The sequence below is a fragment of the Gouania willdenowi genome, chromosome 9 (assembly GCF_900634775.1).
Source record: "Gouania willdenowi chromosome 9, fGouWil2.1, whole genome shotgun sequence".
NCBI classification, from domain to species: Eukaryota; Metazoa; Chordata; class Actinopteri; order Blenniiformes; family Gobiesocidae; genus Gouania; species Gouania willdenowi.
This window is the reverse complement of record NC_041052.1, coordinates 10435449-10462108: the sequence shown is the minus strand read 5'-3', so window position 1 is coordinate 10462108 and position 26660 is coordinate 10435449. Positions and strand designations below refer to the sequence as shown.

The 26660-nt window shown below is 38.0% G+C and overlaps 2 protein-coding genes and 3 non-coding genes across 8 annotated transcripts; 2 read left to right on the top strand and 3 right to left on the bottom strand.

Moving 5' to 3' along the window:
* Positions 1-4319: 4319 nt before the first annotated feature.
* Positions 4320-10857, bottom strand: coq2 (coenzyme Q2 4-hydroxybenzoate polyprenyltransferase). The gene is made up of 8 exons (XM_028457854.1): positions 10689-10857; positions 10079-10421; positions 8835-9001; positions 6914-7035; positions 5709-5794; positions 5249-5382; positions 4732-4920; positions 4320-4609 (listed from the first exon to the last, which is right to left on the bottom strand). The coding sequence occupies exons 2-8, from the start codon at positions 10380-10382 to the stop codon at positions 4460-4462; spliced, it is 1152 nt and encodes a 383-aa protein (XP_028313655.1). The 5' UTR covers positions 10383-10421; positions 10689-10857; the 3' UTR covers positions 4320-4459.
* An 861-nt stretch (positions 10858-11718) lies between these two features.
* Positions 11719-11791, top strand: trnaa-agc (transfer RNA alanine (anticodon AGC)). The gene has a single exon. It is a non-coding gene; the product is annotated as a tRNA-Ala (tRNA).
* Positions 11792-12092: 301 nt separating this feature from the next.
* Positions 12093-12165, bottom strand: trnaa-agc (transfer RNA alanine (anticodon AGC)). Its single transcript has one exon. It is a non-coding gene; the product is annotated as a tRNA-Ala (tRNA).
* An 805-nt stretch (positions 12166-12970) lies between these two features.
* Positions 12971-13043, bottom strand: trnaa-agc (transfer RNA alanine (anticodon AGC)). Its single transcript has one exon. It is a non-coding gene; the product is annotated as a tRNA-Ala (tRNA).
* A 1013-nt stretch (positions 13044-14056) lies between these two features.
* LOC114470198 (zinc finger protein 462-like) lies at positions 14057-25980 on the top strand. Of its 4 annotated transcripts, XM_028458213.1 has the most exons (10): positions 14073-14571; positions 15704-20433; positions 20514-20788; positions 20989-21107; positions 21795-21905; positions 21989-22226; positions 22440-22582; positions 22674-22897; positions 23587-24418; positions 25448-25980. In XM_028458213.1, the coding sequence occupies exons 1-10, from the start codon at positions 14562-14564 to the stop codon at positions 25555-25557; spliced, it is 6792 nt and encodes a 2263-aa protein (XP_028314014.1). In that variant the 5' UTR covers positions 14073-14561; the 3' UTR covers positions 25558-25980. The 4 variants fall into 4 exon arrangements, with proteins under 4 accessions (XP_028314015.1, XP_028314014.1, XP_028314018.1 ...); XM_028458217.1 differs by lacking the exons at positions 14073-14571; positions 15704-20433; positions 20514-20788 and having other exon boundaries at positions 21795-21909; XM_028458214.1 differs by lacking the exons at positions 22440-22582; positions 22674-22897; positions 23587-24418; positions 25448-25980 and having other exon boundaries at positions 14057-14571; positions 21795-21909; positions 21989-22214.
* The last annotated feature ends 680 nt before the right edge of the window (positions 25981-26660 follow it).

The window sequence follows — 26660 nt, the reverse complement described above, 5'->3', positions numbered from 1 at the left end:
ATATACTATAGTCAGTAAACATAGAGCAGTGGTTGCCAATGGGTGTGCCGCGGCATGCTGGTGTGCTGTTAGGCAAGTCCGGGTGTGCCGTGGGATTTTGTGACAACCATACATCTACTGCAATATACAACTACACAAAAATAATAATAATATTTTTATTGACAACTTTGTATGCACTCATTTCATAATACAGAGGCAAACTCTATAAGTAATTTATATATATACGATATATATAGATATATATATCGTTAATAAATATTTAATGAGTAATATAGTTGTCTTTGTCACATTTTATTTGGCATTAGTAAATGATTATGCACATTTACAGATATTGTACATGATGTGAGTGGTAACATGTCACACATGCTATTTTGCACAATAGGTGTGCATTCAGATTTTTACTTGTCCTTTGGTGTACCTTGGGCACAAAAAGTTTAAGAACAACTGTAAATGCTGTTGTAACAGTAGCTTTTGATGTATAAAACTCAAGTGTAAGGTTTAGTATTCGTTTTAGACCCCGACTGTGGATTACTCATTGCTGGAGTATTTTTTTTATCATTATTATTTTTGTGTTCCAAGATAAAAAGGCATTGAAGAAGAACATCAGTAGACACATTAAAGAACATCTTGACAGTCTGGAAACCCACAAAACTGGTTTTCATCGTGATTTCATTGGCAACAACATGGACCGTATTCATCCTGTTGCTTTACATATGAGTTATTCACTTGGTATTTAGCACAAGATCAAACAACCCTCTGAGTTAAAACCATGTGGCTGTGCCAGCTTTGGTCGTGATCTCATTGATTTATTTGATTATACTTTATCAATCCCCAAGGGGAAATTCAGTTTCAGTTGCATACCAAACAAGAAACATGAAAAGACAATCACATGTAACATGGGGGGACAGGAGCAGGAGAACTGTGGAGCAGCCACCAGCAGGGAGGTGCTCCCTTTATTAGATGATCAATATAGAACAATGGGTAAGAAGAAGAGGTAAAAAAACCAAACTAGGCCCTTGTAGAGAGGGGCAGAGATTGGGATTATGAAAAAACTCCTCAGCAAACATTGCAACAAAAACCAACAAACACAACATCTATCATTAAAGGTCATACATTTCCCAAAAACCTGTTTGCACTAAGATGTTATAATGTTCAGTCTAGTTGGTACATCTCACAGGTGTGGTCTGTATGCTGTAATGATAATAAAACTATTTTTTATATTCTCCTCTGGCAACAACAATCACTTTGCAAGTCAGACCTGTTTATCTGCAGCATCTCCGTGTCATGATGACACCTGGTTGTAACACTGAGAATCACCCTGAAAGGTAATATCAACATCAAGCTTTAATTAGTGTAACTTGAGCTCCATGTGCAGGGCTTTTATTGTGAAAGGCTTTAAGCAGCAGTTTGTGTTCAGTGTGCAACAAAATAGTTTAACCTAATTAACCTAAAGTTAGAGTCCTCTATTTGTATTTATTCATTTTATATCACTTTAAGAAAGGATTTTCTTGAGTTTTATTATTTCTTATTGGTTCAAACTATATTTAAATCATTTACACAGATTTGATTATAAGACAAAGCTCCTAATAACATAAAACTACTGTATATATGCAGCTAATGTTCAGTTCTTGAGTCTATTTTTTGGGGAGATTTGCAAGTCCACTGCACTGTTTTCCATTTCTATGTAATCGTTACATCATGCAGCTTTTAAGAAGAAATAAAGAAGTAGACTTTGATACATAGCAGCCTTCAGGGAACACTTCAACCTCACACCAATGAGTCTGAGACTGCTCACCAACTACATCATTCACTATTAAACATGAAATTAATTGAAACAGTTTGAAAAATCAATGCAAAAATGAATATTGACACACACAAAACAGTTTTTACTAACAATTTATTTGAAATTCCATTCTTTGTTGTGTCAAACTACTGTGTACAACATGAACAACTGCTTATAATATTGTATGGTATATTAATAATAAAATGCACTGGTAAACAAATAATTGAATGGATTTGTGTTTTATTATTATTACTGTTCTAAAATATGTGATTTTTTTTTTTTTACTTTATATATACAGTATATACATGTCCATTTGTCCGCCCAGTGCTCGTTAATCGCTTGCGTTCCAGTAAAACATGATGAGCTTTACTGGTGTTTTGGTCAAACTGGTGTGTGTTTTAACTTTTGAGTTCAATCAGCTAACACTCAGACTCAGTCACCAGGTAAGAAGAGCAACTAGGGGACGACAGAAATTAATGAAGGCTTTCATTGCATGTTTTGTTCCCATTAACTATTCTATACAGATTGTTTCTCAGAATGGATCGAGTGTTACTCTGTGAAGAACTTTATGGAAGTTATTACCAACGATACTTAATGGGACAACATAATTATTTGAATATCAGCCAAAGTGTCATGGCTGTGCAAAGGGAATGTCCGATTTTTTGTTCTCCCAGTATGAGCTGCACGAGAGAAATCACAGGTCGCTGACCCCCGATTAAGGTCACGTGTCAAACTCAAGTCCAAATCTGGCCCTTCAGAGCAGTGATTCACAATCTTTTTTTGTCCCGTGTACCCCCTTTGCATTTTTATCAAATCATGTGTACCCCCCTTCATATCATAAGTACCCTCTCCATAACTTCATATTTTTCATTTGTGGAACAGTGGGCTCTCCTAAACCCTTAAATGTGTCTCCAACATTTGTTACCTAAGGATTAATCTGCAAATTCAAAACAATGAGTGGAATTTAATGTGAAAAAAAAATACCATGTAAATGTTATGTGATTATTTCAATAGTAAGTAAATACAGTGTCCTTTGTAAAATGTAGCTAATTATTGTCTCCTATTGTCAGAAGTGTTATAAAATGGCCTCTACAAAATAGAATAATCCTGTTTCAATAAAATACAAGAACACATAGTATTTTATTGAGCAACAGTATTGTTAGTTTGTTGTGAATTTGTCCAAAAATAGCCTAAAAAGGAACTAGGAACAATTCCAAATTATTTTTAAATTAATGAAAGCTTTCTGAGTACCCCATGCAATGTGTTCATGTACCCCTGTTTGGGAACCACTGATTTAGAGCGTCCAACGTGGCCCACTGGAGAGAGTAAAAATGAAAGAAAAACCATGAATCATTGTGTAAATTATCAACTAATTCAGTTGTAGGTATCTCAGCCCTTTGAAATACACAAATGCAATGAAACTCCACAATGTTTGCAGGGTTCAGTTTTGCAGGGTTATTTTAATCCTAAAACTGTTGAAAGAACTCTCAATTTTTTTTCCAAAATCCTGCAATTCTTCTTTAAGTATTCTACAAAAGTTCCCCAAATTAAATTAAAATTGGTCACAAAATAAAAAAGTCCTGCAGGGACTGAAATCCCCCACTTATTGCTTGGATATAGTCTGTGCCTTATATATTTTATGTATTTCATTCATACTTGGAAGTGCAAACTGGAGCACATTATTGTTGAAATTGTTTGTTTTTCCACCTAAAATTTGCAGACCACTTTAGATCAAAACACTCTGCATTTTGCCTCTGAACTAAAATAAGTTTGACTGTCCTCCTGGTTTAGATATAGAAACAGATACACTGCCCCTGGTGAATATAAGAACTCACTGCAGGCATTGGGAAACATTTAACAAGGTGCTGGAAGTCATGTACAATAATGTTCCAATATTCTGTTTAAAACAATCCAAGTTGAATTCATTAGTTTAGCATCAGGAGTATTTCTGTGATCTGTGATATTTAAGTTTTTGTTTTTTTTAATTGGAGTATTACCATGCTGGAAGTAAAACCATCAGAAGATGGCCATAAAGCATGTGGACATTGGCATGTTGGACATATAACAGAATAATCTATCAAACTCTGTGTGGTCTGCTGCTGGAGATCTGGTGGATCTTGATGTCATTTAGTGGCATTCAGACATTTAAATCAATGTCATTTACAATAACGTGATTCCTTTAATAAATGTTTCAGATGAAAAAACAAACAGCAATTTGTTAGAGTTCAAAGGTTGATTGATTCAATATTTAGATAAAAAGATTTCCAGCGTTCAACGTAAGCATGACTGTTTACTGAAACCTTGTCAAAAGCATTCAAACTTTTAATACATGTGCACTGTTCAGAAACATGAGAAGGAAGGTCAAAAATAATTAAATGATCAAAAAAGCTCAGATTTACTGTATATTAAACACAAGTAAAGAAAAGGCATCTGGAAGACGATACAGAAGACCAACACTTAATATTCTTTAAAATATCTTTTATTTAAAATGCAATAACATTGCTGACTTATTGAATGTAATACAAAATGGAGTGTGCTTGCGATATGACAACATTGTCTGTGTAATATTTTGGGTTTTTTTTTTCTACCACTTTGCGAAATCAAAGGCATATTTTCCCAATTATTGACTATAAAGGTAATTAATCATGACTATTCTAAATCACACCGTCTCATTTATCACATTTCCTCATTTTGAAGCAGAGTCTCTCTTCGTTCTTTCCACAAAGTGCTGACGACAATGCCTAAAAACAATAAGAGTCCCAGATTTCTATTGGAGGCAAACTTCTTCCAGCAATCCTCTGGTTTATTGATGTCTAATGAGTAAATCTGCGAGAGAGGAAAGTGTAAGTGTTAGCATTGGATTAAAAAAAAAAAGACCAATGTGCTCTCTGGCCCTTTCTTTGTTTTGGCTGAAAGCCAGCCAGCATCAGGCTGCGTGTCATCCTAACCTGTCGTGACAGATGGAGGCCGACGGTGGTCAGAGCTGCGTAGTAAGGGAGCGTCTGCTCTGAATTGACTCCAGCGAGGACCAGGCCTGACATCATGGCCAGTGTGAATCCACTCAGCCAAGGTTTGGTCTGCTCCTGGAACATCAGGGCTGTAGATTTGACTCCAACCTTCACGTCATCCTCCTTATCCTGAAGAACAAGCAGGAGAACAGGACGGAGGTGATGTTTCAACTCTGTTAAATGCTAGATTGTCATACAGTCATACAGTAGAGATATTGTTATTTCTAGGCAAGCAGTGAATCTACAACGTCTCCTATCCTTTCCTACACATTTAGAATGATAATCCAATTATTATGTGTTGCTTGTCTTTAATCTTGACATATATAATTTATTGAAAGGATCAGAGACATAAACAAATTTAATTTAGGACTGTGATGACCGCATAAAAAGTGATGATAAATTCTCTACTTGCGTATGAATCTACATTTGAGGCATAAACATAATCTTCCTACTTTACCTGATGTGCATATATGGTGTCATATATCAACGTCCACATCACTCCTGAGAAATACAAAGGGAGGCACACGGACCAATCACAGGAGCCTTTGATGGCGGACCAGCCGAGCAGAGCGCCCCAGTTGAAAGTGAGCCCTGAAGAACAGTTAATAGCTTAGGTACTGTAATTCATGAGGATTCATGCCTTTAAATAAATAAATACATAAATAAATTCTATTACATCCGCTTCTCAAAAATGTAAAACTCTGATAAATGTAATTGTCTTGTGCGTAAAATGCGCTGTACAAATAAATTTGCCATGTCTTGAAAAAAGCTGCAGAAGAAAAATAGCTAACAAAGCCATATTTGATAGAATCCTATTTATTCCCTATTGTAATGGTCAGTTTTTACACCTCATAATGGTCCGGGTGAGAATGTTAAAACGTTACATGATTTGGGACAGGAAGAGGAACTGTACATACCGAGCACAAACTGTGGCCAGTAAGTGATCCTCTTCATCAGTGGGTAGGTGATGACTAGGGATAACGATGCAGCACCCAGAGCAATGCTGTGGAGATAAAAAAAAGAGGATGTCAGTTTTGGTAAAATGGAGATCGTTAATCAGACAAAACATCGCAAAGTCACAATGGAGAACAGGGGCTCTAAGACAAAACTAAATATGATATATAGGTAGACTTGAATGAATTTAGACACATTTTACAGAAGAGTCGGGAAACTTTTCTCACAGTCAAAATTCTAATCAGCATTTATAAAATATCTGAACAATAATATAGCTTTTTTTTGTCATTTTGTGTAATTTTCTTTTCTTTTTGTGTGTTCTTGGAGTTATTTTATGCATTTTATAGGGATTTTGTGTATTAGACCGAGGGTTAAATGTGGTCCACAGATGTGAACACATTTCTGATGTTTGTGGCACTTTTGTTTGTCACTATGAGCTTGGACAGGACAATAAATACATGTACATGTACAGTATCTATTTTATTTCATTCCAGACAAATCAAAAAACTAGTTCTGTAAATTCAATAATTATAATAATAACAATTGTGATGACCCTGTCAGGTACTGACACACTAATATTAACTCTGAGATTTCCAAAAATGTTTATGTTACATTTTTTTTTTAAAAAACACAGCGGCTTATATTTTTTAGAAAAACAAAACAAAACTGAATATAACTACAGTTTAACAAAATCTGAACACCTTAAAAGATGGTAGTTGTGTGTTTCAGTGTAATATCGTATATTGTAATATCTGAAAGATCACAAACGTTGTATGTATTATACTGTGCCTAAGGTAGTATGTAATTTTTTTTCAAATTTCACAATAGTTTAAATTATTTCCTTAGGGAAACAATGGGAGGAAACCTCCGTTGGGCTTTAAATGAAAAGGAGCTCATTGAAATTTAAACATAAATGCATCATCTGTTCATTGAAAAATATTCAAAGAATTTCATCAATTACAAAGTTTGAGTCACAGCTTGCATTTAAGAAGGTTTAAAGTTTTATTTGAGGGATTAAGAACCTGGGTTTATAGGTTGGTTGAACAAAATGTAAATTCTGAAATGTCAAAGAAAAACCAAATGTTTCTGACCTTTTACATATAAACATAATAATAAAGGTCTATAGTAATTCAAGCACAAATATCTTAAACAGGCCAACTGTTTTTACCTGTAATAATTGAGACATAACAAAACACCAAGGGCGAGAGAGAGCTGCCCTCCCAGAAATACGAGCGCCTGCATCCTGGTGATCTCTCCTGATGCAATGGGTCTAGAGGCCGTCCTGGACACCTGCACACATCACACAATGAATGAATGTAACAGGACTAACATCAAATCAGGGGTGTACTGTGAGTACTCAATAAATCTAGTTAGTAAGTAGTAGGGATGGGAATCGAAAATCGGTTCTTTCTGAGAACCGTTTCCCAGTAATCCGATTCCTAGGAATCGTTTGTTTGCTTGTATTTCAATTCCGCTTATCGGTTCCTCTTACATCGCAAATACGTAACGATAAACTCCTCCAGGTCTTGTACATTGTGTGTTTATGCTTATAGTTGTTTGCTGTCCACCGTGGAGAATCCGCCTCCTCCACCTGCAGCTGTGCTGTCCTCCGTGCTCTGTTTGTAGCGTCTCTGTTACTACACTACTCACTTCCGGGTTCTGTACACTCGCGCTAGAGTTGCTTCTTGCACGGACTTTTCTTCCAAAAACATCAAACTTCAGCAAGAACACACACCTCATCACCAGTTTATGCTCATAACAAGTAATAAAACACGGGAGATGGACTGGTACTGATCGTTGTCTTTAGTTTGCTCACACACACACACACACACACACACACACACACACACACACACACACACACACACACGCACACGCACACGCACACGCACACGCACACGCACACGGCTGATGACGTCACATGTAACAACAGGGACGGCGTCTCCGAAGGTCCATTTATAGAAACGTAAACAAAGGCTAAACTAAAGCTTTACTGCTTAAATACATAGCAATAAGTGCAGCTCTACTTTTGGAAAATATGTTATTTTTTGCAGAATTATTTGTTTTATGTCTGAATTAGTTTTGGATCAAGTTGTTCAAGTTCAAATGTTTGTAGCCAAAATGTGTCATATGTTGTAATAATAATATTAATAAAAATTCATCAATTTTATATAGCACTTTTGTATATATTATTATCCAGTGAAAACAATCTATACCTGGTGGATTAAAAGAGAGCTGGTATCCCTGCAGGAAATTAATGAGACAAAGATAATATAATAAAGAGTTAAAGCAAACAAATCAACTTGTATTATTTAATTCCCTCAACCAATGAGAATTGATAAGAGAATCGGCAAGGAATCGAATCGATAAGCAGTATCAATAATGGAATCGGAATCGCTAAATTCTTATCAATTCCCATCATTAGTTAGCAGAGATGCACACTGATTAGGGCTGGGCGATATATCGAATATACTCGATATATCGCAGCTTGTAGTCTGTGCGGTGTTGAAAATGACCATACCGTTAAACTCGCTGACTTTTTTTTTTTTTTTTTTTTTAAATATCTTAGTGGCATTATGCACAAAAGGTGCACTTAAATTTAGTGTTGTTTTGAAATGTCATCTTAATGACAACATGCACAAAAGGGCACTATTTGTTTTAAAATATTGTAGTGGCATTATGTACAAAAAGTGCACTTTAATTTTGTGTTTTGAAATGCCATGTGAGTTGCATCCTGCACTAATGTCTTGTTTTGAAATGTCTCTGTGACAATTTTGCACAGAACGTGCACTTTCTGTTGACAATTTTATGTTTGAGCCACTCACTGTTTAATAAATACAGTTATGTCAACTTTGACTTAGTTGTGATATCCCCTTTTTTGCATGAAAGTTTAAAATTGGCATATATTAATGCAGTATGATCAAGAATGTTTTAATGTAGACATATAGAATCATCATACTGGTGTGATTTTGTGCTAATTCAAGGGTAATGCAAAATATCGAGATATATATCGTGTATCGTGACATGGCCTAAAAATATCGCGGTATTCATAAAAGGCCATATCGCCCAGCCCTAACACTGATTATTACCTTTTTATCAAAGTCCTTATCCCACATGTCGTTAATGGTGCAACCAGCTCCTCTCATCAGCAACGCACCAGCACCAAACAGAGTCAGCATCCCTAAATGTGGCAGACAGCCTGGATCAGCTGCCAGGGCAATGCTCCATGTGCATGGCAGGTACAGCAGCCAGGTCCCTGGAACAGGAGGAGAGGCACATTTATTTATATAGTGCATTTCATAAACAAGGCAGTTTAAAGTGCTTTCCATGACTAAAAGTGAAACATTTAGAAATTATGAAACAAAAGAAGAGATATCCAAAAAAGTAGAAAATAACTGTCTAAATATAAATTAACACTCGCATCTTTTCTATTTGATGTTATCAATATGATCAAAATTAGAGGTGGGGACATGTTGGTGAGGGCAGAACCTCATTGTTTTTGGTGCCATTGTAATAAAAAGCTGTCATTCACATGCACTTAGGAAACAAAAAATAATAATGTTCACTTTTAAACAATTTACTGGAAAGAAGTACTGTGAATTCTAGATCCCTATATATATATATATATATTATACTGTATGTGTGTGTGTAAAACTCAAAGCCTGGGGGCCTAATCCGACCCTTTAGAGCATCTAATTCGGCCCACAGAATAAAGTAAAAATGACAGAAAAAACAAGCATCATTATGTAAATTACAAAACAATTCAGTTGTAGATATCTCATTTAAATACTTCCCACGCGTATATCACATGATTTTAGTCATTCTTTAACCTCAAATTGATTTAAAAAAAACTTTCCTCAAATTATTCCACTAAATAAATAACAAGTGTTTATAATATCAAGGAAATGTAAGTGAATTTAAGTTTAAAATCACTTAATTCTTAGATTTTGTCGGTCTCGTATACTTTATGTCATTTATACCTGGAAGTGCAAACTAAGGCACAGTAAAGTTGAAAATACTAACTGGTCTGTGTTTGACACCCCTGCTGTAGACAATAGTAAATAAGACTGACTGTGCTTTTCATTTTGTTTTCAAAAGTAGATAAAGCGGCAACTCCTAACACAATTATTTTTAATAGAAAATAAGCTATGAAATAGAAATATACCAATATAGGCATTAATGTGATTTTCAAAAATGCCAAAACCGAAATCTCGATATATCTTGACTCGATATATTGCCGAGGCGTAAGCCAAAGTGTTTTTAATTTGTATGGAAACTGCTTGAAACAAACAAAGAAAAAGAAAAAAGCACGCACATACCGTTATATACAGACCTATAGGTTTGTCCAGCCTCATCAGAAGCAGGTAGGGTTGAAGTTGTGCTGGAGCTGATTTCACAACAGAAGCAGCTGAAAAACTGAAGGGTCGATTCCCTCCACACAGAGAATGACAACCAGCTGATGATGGCCTGATGGCACTCAGGGTAGTAAACAGTCTGGGTGGTGAGAGGACACCATCTCCTGGTCCCATCCTCCTCCTCCTGTCCCTCTGGTAGGAGGAGATGCAGGAAGCAGCAGCACCATGGTTGGTTCTCAGGGAACACACGGTGAACAGGTTCCCCAACTTCACCCGCAGCATGATGTGACTGTCTGAGGTCAGATCAGCATCCCCCACACACTGAAAAAACACACATAGACCAGAGATAACAACAGCCTTTTGTTAAACAGCACAAAGACGGATTCTCAGGTGCTAAAACAGTGACAGACAACAGATATCCAGCTGTTCTAACAGTGTCAGCACATTGCTCACAATGGCAACAATAAAAAGCTTCCACACAGACACTGAACGAACCGTGCTAGCTATTAGCCTGTTAGCTCAAATGTACAGTCTACAGTTGTTTTAATATTATACAAACAATGTGTGTGTAAGAAGAAAAAAACATACTTAATGGTGTTGACAGAGGAAATATGTATTAAGAAGACGGTTTAATATCCACTCAAAGCCAGTCACCTCAGCTTCAATGTTTTGGTCCGTCGGTAAAAGTATTCCGGAGGAAACGAAGTAAGTGTGGTCATTTACAACGGTGCCCTCTAGTGACAAGTTTCATTATTGAAGCATCTCATTTTAAAAACCTATGGACGTTGATTTGTGTCTTAATTATTCAATTTAAAAAAAAAAAAAAAAAGAAAAAAGAAAAAAAACTTTTCAATAAAAAATAAATAAAATAACTTGAAAAACAAAGATATATCTATGGTTCTCCTTCTACAGTGCAGCGCCAACTCCTCCAGGTGATGCGAGTGGTCACCGCCTCCTCCAAGATGTGGCCAACACTTCTTGCTGCCAGCTCACCTTCTTGGCACGACGAAGAGCAGCAACATCTTGTGGCTCCCACTTGAAAATGCATGATGACAGGTGTGCCATGAAGATGCCATACAGGGGGTGAACCTCAGTGGTGACGCCTCCAGCAAAACGCTGCATGAAATGCCAGATGTCCAGGCGCACATGAAGCGCTTCCCACCCGGCACACATGGCCTTCACCCGACAAAGGCCATGCTGACTGCAGTAGTCTTAGTCCACATAGAGCACCTTAAGTGGCGCCTCCCTGTACCACTTCACCAGGCCAGCTGCCATGGAGTCAAGTGCTTGTCCCTCACCAACTGTCAGAACCGAGACAAGGATTTGACGTACTCATTTCCGACATTGGTACACCAGGCAGCTGTTCCTGCAGCAGCAAGTTTCTTTGTGACCTATTCAGAAAAAAATGAGTTGAACTGATCATTATTAAGAAATGTAAGTGCAACATTTAAATCTGTTTCTCTGATGCGGCTTTGTTTTAGACAGTGGCCCTGGTGAATGGTTCGCAAGCTGTTAGGTACTGCAGGGCACGCTCCATCAATGCCTCCATATGTTGTTCCTGCAGCTTTTTGTACAGCTGGGTCACACTATTGCCTATTGTCCTCTCTCTCTCGTCATCGGGGGATTAGCTCAGATGGTAGAGCGCTCGCTTAGCATGCGAGAGGTAGCGGGATCGATGCCCGCATCCTCCAACATCAAATTTCCCACTTTAACAGCAGGAAAAATTGTTTTTATTTTCTATTAACCAATTCATAGTGTTTTTTTTTTTTTCATTTCTAAAGGGAAGACAGTCAAAAATAATAACAGAAGATACTTAAGTAAACACTTTAAAAAAACAAACCGTAATATTTATTGAATTGTCGATCAAAGTGTAATAACTGCTTTTATTTTACTGTCTGCCCTTATGAAATGTCCATTTTGTCCACTAAATTATATTTATGTTTTTTTTTGGATGCACTCTTGTCTTAATATGCACGTCAAGAAAATTGAGGTTGGAGGATGCGGGCATCGATCCCGCTACCTCTCGCATGCTAAGCGAGCGCTCTACCATCTGAGCTAATCCCCCGATGTGCGATGACCCCGAAGTCGTCCATTTTAGAGAACTAGTGGCGTACTATGGTGGAAAAGGCAGGGTGCAGGAACACGCAACCGAGCGGTTGTGGATCGATGCCCGCATCCTCCAACTTCATTTTCCCCACCATAACTTATCAGGAATTTTTTTTCCTTTACATTACCCACAGGTTTGTATACAGTGAACTTTACAACAGACGTCAGTAGATGTTTTAATGCAGATCAATCTATCAGTGTCTTTCACTTAATGATCTACAACCACAATGTTATAAAGAAAACTACCGTTTGCGCACAAAAAAACCACACGCACACACAACATTGGTAAGCCCACAGGGAGGAACGTGATTGGCTGATGTGGGCTTACTTTGGTGGAAAAAAGCAGGATGCAGGAACACGCAAGCGGGTAGAGGGGTCGATGCCTGCATCCTCCAACTTTATTTTTCCCACTGTACTATCAGGATAATGTGTTTGATACTTGCTATTATCAACTAAATTATATTTATGTTTTTTTGGATGCACTCTTGTCTTAATATGCACTTTAAGATTAAAAGTGGCAGTCAACGTAGTCTCCCTTCAAAGTTCTTTTTATTTGCTGTTGGTTTGCAAGTTATTACACTTTGATCGACATAATTCAATAAATATTACGGTTTGTTTTTTTTAAAGTGTTTACTCAAGTATCTTTTGTTATTATTTTTGACTGTCTGCCCTTTTGAAATGAAAAAAAAAACATTATGAATTAGTTAATATAAAATAAAAATAAAAATTTTTCCTGCTATGTTAAAGTGGGAAAAACTGTAAGTTGGAGGATGCGGGCATCGATCCCGCTACCTCTCGCATGCTAAGCGAGCGCTCTACCATCTGAGCTAATCCCCCGTTGTGCTATTTTTCGAAGTCGTCCATGTTAGAGTGCTAGTGGCGTACTTTGGTGGAAAAGGCAGATAGCAGGAAAACGCTTTATTGTTTTTTTATTTCCATTATCAACTAAATGATATATATTTTTATGTATGTGTTTGGGATGCTCTCTTCTATTAATATGCACTTTAAGATTAAAAATGGCAGTCAATGTAGTCTACCATTAAGTTACTTTATTTGCTTTTGGTTTGCAAATTGGACCTTTCAGAAGGGCAGACAGTAATAATAATAACAAAATTATATCACAATAACATAAGATACTTAAGTAATCACTTTGGAGAAAAAAAATCTGTAATATGTACTGAATTATGTTGATCAGAATGTAAAAAATGCAGCTTTTTAAAATGGAAAATAATTTACTATAATGTACATTATACTGTTGTCATGCTTGTACACACCTTAAAAGACAAGAATTAAAAAACTGAACTTAGACTTCAGATAAACAAACTAGAAAAACGCTATTCAACAATTTTTAAAAAAATTGTTTTTATTATGCAATGTTTCTTCTTGCACCATTGCCTTCCCTCTTTCTCACTGTACCGTGTACAGGACCATGCCCATGCGTGTGTATATATCTCCCTTTTTTAGGCCCGCTTATTTATCTGCTGCTGAACACTGCAAATGTCCCCTTTGTGGGACAGATAAAGGTCATATTGTCTTATCTTAAATGTAACACTTAATGATAAATTAAAAAAACAAACAGGTATGCAGAACATAAACAATCATCACAGAAAACTATCTACAAGAGTATTTACAAGCATTTCATTGAACTACCCGCGGAATAAACTGTTTTACACAGTTTCTTCCTTGTGCTGCCACTCTAGTATTTGAGTGTGGTGAGTTTTGCGTTGTGTTGAGATTGAGCAGTACCTCTTTCCGTCGTAGATGTCCATGCACCGCTGCCTCCACCAGCACCGTTCCAAGATGGCGGCGCTGTAGGTACGTCCCTCCGCAGTCGATGCGGCGTCTGCGCATTTACTGTCTGTGGTTCACGGCAGAGCGAAAAAAACTACAGAAGAAGAAGTAAAAGAAGATGGACCGGAAGCAGTAAGAGGAGAGGGTCGCACTAGCGGGAAAAATGGCAGAAATGTATGTGGTCTTTTCAGGATCGTCGACCACCATTTAGAGTTGAAACCCTGAGTTTTCTTTCAGCGTTGACTTCACCCGTGAGTAAAGAAAAGGAAAAAGCGTTTGGATCCATCGTTGGACACTTCTTACAGTAGGACTGTTACTTTGGAGCGCACTGGGGGAAGCTTCCTCCTGCTGCACGATGGAAAAGTCCCTGTAGTTTGTTTAACTGTTCATCTTCTGTTTCGAACCCGTGGGACAAGCACAGTGGTGTTAGTTAACAGTAGCAACAGAAAAGTTTGTTCCCGTGAAGTATTGGTTAAGTTAGTGCTACAATAGTTAAACTCCTCACCATCAATCCTGCAGGCGCTTTATTGTTGTGGGACAAAGTCTTGGAAAACACAATGCAAGATGCAAAACGGTACGTATCAACTCTAAAAGAAAGGTCATTGTACATGATATTTGTTTAAATGGTTGGTTTTAATGTCTAAATAATGAGACACTTTTTCCACATTGGTCTGCGATTGTTAAAGATTGAGTCATAGTAACTGCTATGGTGGATCGCCATTTTCGGTGTCAGTCAGCTATTAACTCTATTGAATTTGTGCTCAAATGACACATTTTGCATCAATTGGCCCCTCAAATGCCTCGCTTCTGTTCTGCTGCTTATACTGCGGACCAGGCAGTCTGTAGTCCCCAAACATTCAGGAATACTGGCTCAATAACAGGGTGGTAAGTTGTATAGTTTTTGCTACTATGTGTGGAATGTTATCACAGCAGATACATTTCCTTACTGTCTGCATTGTCTGGCACAGGTGAAAACAAACAGAAAAAAAGGGTGAGCAATCTAACCTTTAAAATGAAAAAAAAAAAAAAAAAAGTAGATTACTCAGAAAACAAATCACTTATAGTATTGTAAAGTAAAATTACAAGTTATTATTCAGTTGATCAAATTCAGTCACATTTACTATTCAAAATGGTATGTTAAATGGGAATTGATCAAATGAATTGGGAGAAAAACACCTGATCAAACTTGGATGTTTGGCCCTTGTCAGTTTTAACTTTTACACAACATTTAAAAATTATTTAAAGTGTAAAAATCTACATTGAGGCTAAATGATGGCATTTAAAATGAAACATTTACCACATTAATTGTGTTTAAGTCGAAATGCATTCCTACCATTTGTGGTAGGCATGCATTCATGGCTCTCCTCAACTCAAACACCTGGATCAAACACGTGTAGCTCTAAATACACTAAGTTTGATTCTAACAAATTTCTGAGATCTCCAGGTGAAATTTTTTTTGATGATGACAAAATAGCAATCTAATTCACTTTAACTGCAATCCTCTTTATTTATATGCATTAATCAGACTTCAGTTTACGGTGTGACGTCATGCTTTTCATTTCTCATCAGAAAAACATACATTTTTGTCGAGGTGTGTTTGTATAATGTTGACTATTCGTTTGCAATATAATAATTTTTATGTGTTTCTGAAAAAGTGTTCATAACCAAAAAAAAGCAGCCTAATTTTTTTACGCTTTTTTTCCCAGATTCAGTACAACCATCCTCATCTTCCCATAGTGAAGTCACCCAGAAAAATGTGAGTCAAGGACCTCCAGTCAGTTCTTACAAGTGCAGCCACTGTTCGCTGATTTTCAGGTCAGGGCTGTTTCTGTCTAAGCACCTCAACAAGGTGCATGGCTATGATGTTGATATGGCATTGAAGAATGCTGGATTAAAGCGGCATGACACTAACCACACAGCTGACGCTGGCTCCCAAAAGTGCCAACACTGTGATTTCATCTCTCGTAACCAAGAAACCCTGAAAATACATGAAAGGTATTGTCAGAGGGAATTTAATAAAGTGGGCAAAGCCACTCTATCAAGTCCTCGGCATGTTACTGAAAGCCCAAGTGCACAAAATACTGCTAGCGTAACTAGTCAGCCGAATGAGGATCCAAAAGCACATCAGGTCTGTGAAGCCGAATCTACATCAAAAAATCTAAAGATATACAGAAGACCATCACAAACTGTCGGTGAGCCATTTATGGGGACCCCTGGAGCCAAAGTGAAAGTCCCACTTGATAATGAAGATTGTGCAAAAGAAACCCTTGTTTTAAAAGACTCTCCACAATCTCCAAGTCCAAATAGTCGAGGGGTGTTTAAAGTCACTGCAAAAAATACTCAGATTGATGTTTTGAAATATTCTGCCTGGAATTTTTTGCATAGGGATCCCCTCATGATGGAAAAGCTAAGGAAGCCAATGGAACAGACAGAATGTGAAAAACAGGATGCTAAGAAGGTTGCCAAGAGAATGCAAAGTGAAAGTGCTGATGGGAGTCCTCATAAAAGAGCAAAATCAGACACGAAAGCTGCAGATCATTCAAAAGTAGAAAGTCAGGAAACAGAAGACTCACCCAGCAGTGCAAACATTTCATTTGAAGTCAGTGACGATGAGGTGCAAGAGAAAAATGTTGAGGATGACAAAGCACTTTATTTCTGTAAGCACTGTGACTATAGTGATGTTGACCTCGGTCTCATGGTGGCGCATTATCAGGATGACCATCCGTATGTCAGGCACAATACTGCCTACATTCAGGATTCCGGAGATCAAAGTGCCACCTTTCGCTGCCTCCAGTGTCCACTTGAGTTCGCAACCACAGCCTGCCTTCAGAGGCATTATGTGGAGCGTCATCCAGAGGGTCCAGATGTTTTCATGGTAAAATCAAGCAAGATCAACAAGGCTTTCAAATGCTTTCTGTGCTCGCATATCACTCCCACCATAATTGCTCTTAAAGAACATTATAAAGATGCTCATCCAATGCTCGCTGTGGGAGATTCTTTGTCATACTGCCGATATTTGGTGACTGGAAAAGAAAAATTGTCCACACAGCTAAATCAGGACGACACGCGTTCTTATCAAAGAAAATCAGGAGAGAATCCTTCTGAAAGTATCACTTTACCATCAGCAGAAGTTAAAACATTACATCAACAGCCAACCTTGAAAGGGGGGGACACAACCCTGTACAAATGCACCAATTGCACATTCATCCACAAATCTGTCATCGTTATGCACGTTCACTATCAAAAAAGCCATCCAGAGGAAGCAATATCGATAGATAAAATCAAACTTTCAGCTCGCATTGGGCAACAAGAAACATCTAAAAGTTTGAATAATTCAACAAATTCAATGACAGCAACTGTGACAACTAAGCATGATATGGATTCCTCAGAGAAAACGAAAGTCAAAACTGAGGTGTCAAACCAAAGGAAAATAAAAGTATTGATTCCCAAGTGTGAACTCGAACCTCTAAGTATTGATCTACAAAGGACAAAAACCAAGAAGGTTTCCGTGAAGAAGGAAAAAGTAACCAATGGGATCCAAAGTGTTAAAGAAGAACAGTCACTCAGCCATGACTTGTCTGCAAGTTTACTGCAACATCTGTTTTACTGCCAGTGTTGTAGCTATACAAGCCCTAAAGCCAGAAGTGTACTTGCTCATCATTATGGAAAACATGCTTCTGAAAATTTAGTTGTAACTATGGAAGAAATCGTCAAGTACAGTTCTAAAATGCGGAAAGCTGAAACTAAACCTGAGAACGCACATGAAAGTACTTGGTCCTTTCCTTCCAAAATTAATGAACCGGTTGAGGCATCGAGTGAAATGGAGACACAATGTGAATTGGACAGTCAAACCAAGAATCAGTGTGCAAAACCAAATCTCTATAGACATGTAAGAAAATTATTTTACTGCATTAAGTGCCATTTTGCAAGCCCTTTTATAAAAGGAGTACTGCACCATCAATCCATGATGCACAAGGGATCTCTTTTTAGTTCTCAAGATGTTTTGAAGTATTCTGCTTTGGTTGTTAAGAAAATAAAAAAGTCAAAATTTCTGCAAAAACACCTTCCTTTTTATTCAGGTCTTCCCCTTCCTTTGATGCTTGAAGGCGATGAACGCAGGTTTTTCTGCCACTTTTGCAACTATAGACATGAGGAGATGAGCACTGTTTCAAAACATTGCAAAAAATCGCATGGAGCTAAAATACAAGATGAAACGATTAAAAAGTACTCCGCTTTTGTCCGCAAAAACAAGCAGAAATCGCATGTAAAAGGGACAGTAAAAGATGACCTCAGTCAGACAAATGTGATGAAAACGATACAGGAAGAGGAAAATGCTGAATCGTTTACAGTTTCAGCACCAAATATATCAGGAGCCTCGCAAAAACAAAGGGTATTCCGATGTCCTGGCTGTACATACAATGCACATCATGCATATCTTTTGAGAAGGCATATGGGTCAAGTCCATAATTTCAGAACCACTGCATCAGAGATTTTGAAGGAAGCCTTTAAAAAAGGACTTTTGCAGCCAGGCTACCACTGTGAGTTTTGCGTTTTCACCAACCACGATGCTGTATTGTTCCATCAGCACTATGAGCAAGAACACCCTAAATACTTCAGAAGCTTTAAGCATGTGAGTACTCATTTACATGTTGGAACCACAGCATCCCTTCAGAAGATGAAATCAGAACCTAAGTACCAGGAAGATGGTTGTGGTGCCCCTAATAACGGATCACTACCACGGCCAGTTAAACATTTATACAACAAAAACTCCTCTAAAGATGGCTTCAGGCCTACTGCTAAAAGTCCAAAGAGTCCTACCTTTGGCCAGAAGGGAAGTACAAAAGCCTCCCAAGTATTCGAGCCTTACCAGGAACCTCTTGATTTTGACAATTTGTCTGATGAGGCAGCGGATCCTCCAACACTGTTCAAGTGCCCCCATTGCTCTAGGGTGCTGAAAAGTGAACACAACCTCATTGTTCACTGTAAAATGAAACACTATGCAGCTGAACAGCAAAAACAAGTGCCAGTCAAAAAGCGCATACACATCTTTAAGTGTCTTGATTGTGCGTACGTCCACACCAAGTACCAGGGAGTCCTTTCGCACAGCCAAAAAAGGCACCCCCACCTTAAACCCAGGGCGGATAGCCTTCATGTGGACACGATGAACCGTCAAAGCTCCACCGACAAAGAAGGTGAAAATGGTGGTCATTTAGTAATAAGTGGCTACATGTGTAAAACATGCACAGTCGTCTTTAAAAAGCTGGACCGATTCAAAGAACACTGTGAGATTGCACACGTTGAGACGAAGACAAGTAAAGGGCTAAGCAAACCATCAAGTACAAGTAATCCAACACTTTCCAAAGTCCACAGTTCTCAAAAGCTGAATAAATCCAAAGCTTCTTTGGTGTACAAGTATAAATTCACCAAGATAAAATGTCCCCACTGTCCTTTTGTGTGTTGCTCACAACTTATACTAAACAGACACTTGATTGCTCATTTTCGGAGAGGAAATGCCTCACACAATGAGACAATGGTTAATTCATCTGGGTCAAGCCCAACATTTGAAGGAGAAAAGTTATTGGCGTACAGATGTCCAAAGTGTTCATATGTGAACACTAGTCATCACGGGATTCTCAGGCATTGCCATATGAGGCATCCAAAGGTTCAAGCAAGAGCACGTAACCTTAAAATGATGGAAATCTTTTTTTCCAACATAGTGAAACCATCATTTGGAGAAGCCTCTAATCAAACTGGGTACTTGTGTAAATATTGCCATAAGATTTACCCTTCATCACCAAAGCTGAAAATCCACTTGATGGAGAATCATAGCAAAAGCAGTGGCTCTGAGACCTGGACTGAACCTGAATCCCAAGCTGTAACTAATCTTATCCAATTTCCAACATCAGAAGCAGATGAAGGACAAAACCAGCAGACAGACTTTCCTAAAACTATTCCGCCAGTGCCACTGCAAACAACATCAAAGATGTACAACTGTCACATGTGTAGCTACAAGGGACTTTATCGCAGGTACCTTCAAGCCCACTACAGAAAAACCCACAAACTGGATTCATTCACCACGTTCAAGTTACTCAACAAGTACAACAAAGTGAAAACCAAGAAGGTCCAAAGCTTTATTGACTCGACGGAACCTGAAGTAAAAGAGAGCGCCAAATGTATACTATGTCCTCACCTAACGTTCAACTCATTTCAGATGCTTGTTGACCACTATAGTACTGTTCATTCCCTGAAAGGCAAATCAGATTTCATCATAATCTCAACGGGAGATAAGAAAAAGACCACAGGAGTTTACAGATGTTGCCAATGCTTCAAACAGATGAATGGCATTCGTAAGCTTTGCATCCACATTAATAATCACAGAGCAGAACTAAAGGACTCAATCCACAGGACCATAAAACCAGAGCCTGAACCAATCGAGGTAAGACGACTCCACAACTCTACGATGAGAATCATAACCTTGTGACACATTAGATCATTGTCACTGTTTTGTTTTTACAGCTTTGCATGCCAGGTGAAGAGCCTCCATTAGAAGTCGGTGAGAACCTCTCCCAATTAATTGCTGCAGAGATTGATCATCCGTCAACTAGTCCCCTGCAGTTCCCTTCAGAACCTGATGATCAGCATCAACCAAAAATAGTCGGGCATATGTGTGAGCTGTGTGGGCGAATGTTCATGTCAATGAAGGGATTGCTCTCACATGAGCGCAGCCACGCAGCTGTGGCCGGCCTAAAGAACTTACATGATGTACTAGAGTCGTCAGGAACGAAGCCCAGGTAAGGAGAACACTTTACATTTTAGTAAAAACCAGTCAGTGAGCATTTAGATTTTGAAAATGTTATTTATAATGAGGCAAAATAATTGTTCTTGGGTGCTCTGTTTGGTCTCTCTTCCTGATATTATTGTGCTTTCTTTGTTTTCCCCCTTAATTATCCATTTATTTGTGTCTGTATTTATTTTCTTTTTTTCTCGCCAGAGTTGAAAAATATCTTTGCTACAAAGCTGAATCTGGGAAGCCTTTCGCGTGTCAGATCTGTTCCTATCGAACCACCACCCTCGGCCTTTGGCGCCGTCATTTTACTCGGATACATCCAGGTGAGGCACTAAAGTGAAGTCCTGATGCATTACTTTTTCATTGAATTTTTTTGGTGATCATGTAAACAACTTTATTATTTGCTTTCTAGCTTTTTAACAGGACACAATCTCTGAATGTTCAATTCTGTGTGCTGTAAGTCACAATGGTCTAACCGCTGATACGAGCCTAGCCCTTGATCTATTGACTGGAACCAAGTTTTCTAATTATCGAACATTTTAGATCTTGTTTTTAGGCCTGGGACAATAATCAATAAATCAATGAATTGCACCTTAGATGAAAATTAACTCAAAAACTTATGCGTTAGTTTTCCTCGTCTCCTAACAGGCTGCATGACGGTTCTTCACATTCCAATTACAATAGTAAAAAATAGTCATGATAATATACAAATATTGCCAGTACACTTTTTTCCATAATTTTAGAGGTTAATTTAGTTTCTAAAAATGTTGACAATAATATTGTTTATCAGCAATAATTTGTGGGACTATATATCATCCAGCAAAATTTGTTATCATCCCAGGCGTACTTGTTTTAAAGTTGCAGATAATTTAGAGCCAACTCTTATGTTTAACTTTGGCCTTAAACCTCAGTGAGTTAAATAGTTTAAATACAACAATGTCCACACCAGTAGATGGAGTGCAACTTTCTAATAACACCGCTTTTAAAACTCTTTTTTTGTTCTGCTTCAGATCGTGTTGGGGCTGCCGATGCACACGAGGGCGTTAAGACGACTGAGCAGGACTCTCCGGAGAAACTGAGCAGTCAAGATGAGCTGGATGATGAAATTGAACCTGCCGAATGCAAGTCATCCCTTCAACGTTCCATAAATGTGTTCCTCTTCCTTCACCGCAACTAACAAATTTGGATGTGTTTCCTTTGACAGGTTCCCTGTACACGGAACCACAGGATGTCCAACGTCAGCTGAGCCACTACAACATGGTGGCCCAGAGCGCCATTGAGTCACGGTCAGATGTTCAAGAGTCACCTGAGAGCACTCTCTTTCACTGCGAGTTGTGCAATTTCACAACCGAACATTTGTCCAGTGTTCGACGGCATTACCTTAACCGCCATGGAAGGAAGATCTACCGGTGCAGGGACTGCAGCTTTTTCTCTGTTTCAAAGTAAGATGTTACCACAGTGTCAATTTCCCTAAAGCATACAGGGACATCTTTTGTTTTATGGCTTATTTTAGTTGCAAACCTACTTTGCTTTGAAATTTGCTGTAAGTGAGCTTCTTAGTGTCTGTAGAAACCTAATTAACCAGACATTTTGGTAAAGTTTGGTGCCTTTCTACTAATGTTATTGATTTAAAATTGTGTGTTTGTGTTTTTTAGAGAAAGCCTGGAAGTTCATTTGAAAGCTGGTCATTCCGCCCCCCACTCAGAGCGCCCCCATCAAAAAGACTTCCGCTGCCCTTTCTGCCTTTACCAAACACGAAACAAAAACTACATGATTGATCACATAGTCCTGCACCGCGGTAGGTTCAGGAACTCTGGGAAAACTCAGAGTTCATTGGTTGATGTTTTTCATGTCACCCTCATTTCATACGTTTGTTTCTGTTCTTTCAGAGGAACGGGTCGCTCCCATTGAGATCAATCGTCCAAAACTGTCACGCTACCTCAAAGGCATCGTCTTCCGCTGCCACAAATGCACTTTCTCTTGCGGTGACGCTGAAACCTTGGGTTCGCACATGTCCAAGCATGATGACGTGCGGCCCTACAAGTGCCGGCTGTGCTTCTTTGACTGTGCTCGCCTGAGCCACTTGGAGGCACACCTGGGTGATAAGCATCAGGTAAGGAGTTCTCTCTCATCCCTTTATGCAACAGTGGAATTCCTCTGCAAATTAAGACAATTTTTTTGTTAATGGACGTTCCTAAAAGAAAACGACACTTTTCTAAATGCTTTTTGTAAAAAAAGAATTTCCCATCACAGAAAACTGTTAGTGCCTCTTTAAACTAAGGCAAAGGGGCGGATATTGCACATTTTCTTATTTTTATGAGTTTTGACCAATTAATACCTTTTCCATAAAGGTTTGTTTTATTTAAATTTTGTTGTGATGGGAGGAGCGTGGAACTTTAATTTTTTTTAATTTGGGCACAACATAAAGTTTGAGAACTAACAGCAGAAAAAAAAAAATCAGATTTTTCCAAATTAAAACTTGATGTTTGAACGTAGCGTGAGTTGTACAGTTTAGTTAAGTCTATAAAAAAATCACAATCAAGGTTTGATGAGTTTGGGTATAAAAGGCTAAGCAGCAAAATATGTATTAGTACCTGAAGAGAGATACTACTATAGTAGTTTAAGTGATTAGGATGCATTAATTGTGAATTTATTTATTTTTTTCTTGCAGAAAAATAAAAATAAAACATTTAAGACAAAAAAAACCAACTTTCAAAAATGCATCAATGTCATAATATCTTGATTAGCTTTATTTTTTTACCTTGTCTGCACATTCAATCTGACTGGTTAATATTCCTGCAGGTTTTGAGGAACCATGAGCTCGTGGGTCAGGTGAACCTCAAACATCTGGAGGCAAGAGCCGACAGGATGTCAGAACTGGATAAAGAACACTGGTTTAAAGGGCAAGAGAACTTTGATCATCCCGAAAATGGGCAATGTCCTGAGTTATTCACAGATGGTGAGGAAAGTCCACAAGCTCAGAGGCCTGAAAAAAACCCAATTAATGATGGAGTCACGGTTCAGATTAATGGGACTGATAGAAAAGAAGAGGAAAACGGAGGGAGCCCTGTGCCAAAGACACACACTAATGAACAAAAGAACAATCATCACTCGGAGGAGACAGATTTCAAAATGTCTGAACAAGAACAACATTTCAATCTAAAGTGCATAGTTCTGACCAAGGAGGCCATTGAGGGCATCATACTGCTGGACGAGGACGGAAACAAAAGGGCTAAAACAGAGCAAACCATCAAAACTCTAACAGCTGATACTGACGAGCAAGAAAATTCACCCACAGAAACCTTATCTGACACACAGGTGAGAAATGGCCACACTTTGAAGTGCATCGCTGTTGAAAAGCAGTCTCAGCTGTTCCCACCAGAATACGCTAGGCTGATGAGCGAGGAGGATTTAGGCGTCGCTTATTCTGAGATCAAACGTGAACAAACGGAGGAGGACGAGGAAACGGAGCCGTTCCGAGAGATGCCCGTCCTGGAAAATGAATACCTCAAAGAGAATGTGCTCCTCCTGCAATGTAAGGAGGAGGAGGATTATCATGTGGAGCAGAGGAAACAAAAAGAGGCGTCAGAGATCAAAGAGAGCGACGGGATGGGGAGAGTGGGTGTGTTCGGAGGTAAGAACATGGAATCCAAGCAGACACTGCTGAGTGCTGCCATTTTCTGGCCTGTCATAGACTCGGTCAGTCTAATGGTGGAGCAGTTTAGCTGTTTTTGGGTGATAGTACTTGTAAATAAATAAATATACGGCCAACAATAGAACAGGACTTGTTTACAACTATATTCAGTGAAACGCAAACTAAAACTGCCTTTACAAATACTGGGTTGAGCAGTGAATAATATTAAATTCCTGGTATTGTTGGTAAAACAAGATGCCTGCAGCACCCAGCCTAGGGCAGACATGGGCAACTAGTGGCCCCGAAAGTAAATGCACAAACTTCAAAAATACACAAAAGAAATCCAAAAAACCTACAGAAATGACAGCAAAATACATTAAAGGACATGAAAAACACACAAATCTACAAAACAACAACAATAACCCACAAAATCACAATAGAATAATCAGAAGAACAATAAAGATACACAAAATGACTCCTAAAAACATATAAAACAACAAGGAAAATGACAACCAATTTGCACAAAGCAACAACAAAAATCTACAAAATCACAAAAAAGATACAAAATGACAAAGAAAATGCACAAAGCAATAACAAATGTACACAGAGTGGCAGAATAATATGCCAAACATTACTCCAAAAACACAAAACGACAACAAATGAGAGGGAAAAAAATACAGAAAACAAACAAATACACAGAATGATGAAAAAAACACAAAAAAGCACACAAACTCTGTTCTTTCTTGTACTCAGATTTGTCGTCATTCTTAATACTCGTATGAATGTTGATAATGTGGCCCTCAGATCAGACAATCATATATATATATATATATATATTTACTATTATTTTAGGGACCAAAGCACCAGTGACTATTCTTAATGTAGTCAAACGAATGAAACGTTAAAGGCGTTTACTAAGACTTTATTTTTTCCACTGAATTTTTTTCAATTTCAACCACTGTATGATATGAAAGCTGAGGGATGCTCTTTAATGGCTGCATTGACCAAGTTCTCGTTCCGTTTCTGCAGCCGTCACGTCTTCCCCGTCAGACGAGGATTCGTACACCTGTGACTTCTGTGGCAGAAACCTGGAGAGCAGCGCTGATCTGAAGCGTCACATACTGCGACACGGAATGTAGCTTCATGTTGAAGTGCCCACGTGTGCGTCCCCTCTTTAACGCAGACGCTCACGTTTTTGTACATTTTTATACAATTTCCCACAGGTTTTAAAGTTGAGTTAGTGTTAACCTTTGTTTGTTTTTGTTGTAAAATAATCTTTCAAACTATTTTTTTAACACCTTTGTCTTCTATTTAGTTGCATCTTGTTTACTGACGATCAGAGTTCTTGAGTGTTACTAACTTTCTCTCCTCGTTACGTGTGAAGGTCTTAATACACTGAAGTTATAAAAGTTGAATCTGTTTTATGGACTGAACCAAGCAACACCACTAATAGGATTCTGGTGCCTTCAAGCATTGTTTGAAAAAAAGAAAACCCTTTTTCTCTTGTTTATATTTCAAACTTTCTGTCGCTTATTTTCTATTAAATAAAAAAATTAATTTTTTTTTTTTTTTTTACATGGCCACATTTTTTGTATTTGTTCACAGCTGTTTTTAAAGATACTTCTTAAAAGGTTTACGGAAAGTAGAGACAAATAAACATGTTTCATTTTGCAACTGAAAAAATGTATATAAAGAAACGGTAATGTTTACTATTTTATTTAGTTTCATTTGGCTCGTCCTTGCTGAGCTCCTTTCTATAAAGAGTTTGCATTAAGGGTGGCAAATACGCCCAATTTCCCGATTCCATTCAAATGATTGAAGTCACCATTCGATTACAAAACGATTAATAATTATTGATCTTACATTCGACATCAGTCAGCTGCACAGTTATTTGACTTCTTCTGAGTAACACTTCACATCACCTTCAAATTGTGTAAATATAACATCCAAATTAGGAGGACTCGTCTGGTTTGTATTCCAATTTCAAAAATTTAAATTATGGGTCATTGAAAATTTATGAACAGATTCAAAATTGATAGTGGCTGTATTTTGTTAAGAAATAAGCTCAACTTCAGTGAAACACACAGATGCAAAAAAAAAAAAACAAAAACATTTATTTTGAAATCAAATGTATAGCAAACTTGGAAAAAAAATAGCCTTCAACTTCGTTCAGTGGTTCCCAATCTGTTTTTGTCGTGACCCTATTTTTTATTTTACAAATTTGTGGTCATCCCAGAGACAA

Bases quoted from the DNA above. Each gene is read 5' to 3' on its own strand.
- LOC114470198 (XM_028458213.1), top strand. The intron at 20,434-20,513 runs GTAAGACGACTC...TTGTTTTTACAG, and splicing joins CAGAGCCTGAACCAATCGAG to CTTTGCATGCCAGGTGAAGA. The intron at 21,906-21,988 runs GCAAGTCATCCC...TTCCTTTGACAG, and splicing joins TGAAATTGAACCTGCCGAAT to GTTCCCTGTACACGGAACCA.
- coq2 (XM_028457854.1), bottom strand. From the start codon at position 10,382: ATGCTGCGGGTGAAGTTGGGGAACCTGTTCACCGTGTGTTCCCTGAGA. The intron at 9,002-10,078 runs GTCTGTATATAA...CTCCTGTTCCAG, and splicing joins GAGGCTGGACAAACCTATAG to GGACCTGGCTGCTGTACCTG. The intron at 4,921-5,248 runs GTAAAGTAGGAA...CTTGTTCTTCAG, and splicing joins ACACCATATATGCACATCAG to GATAAGGAGGATGACGTGAA.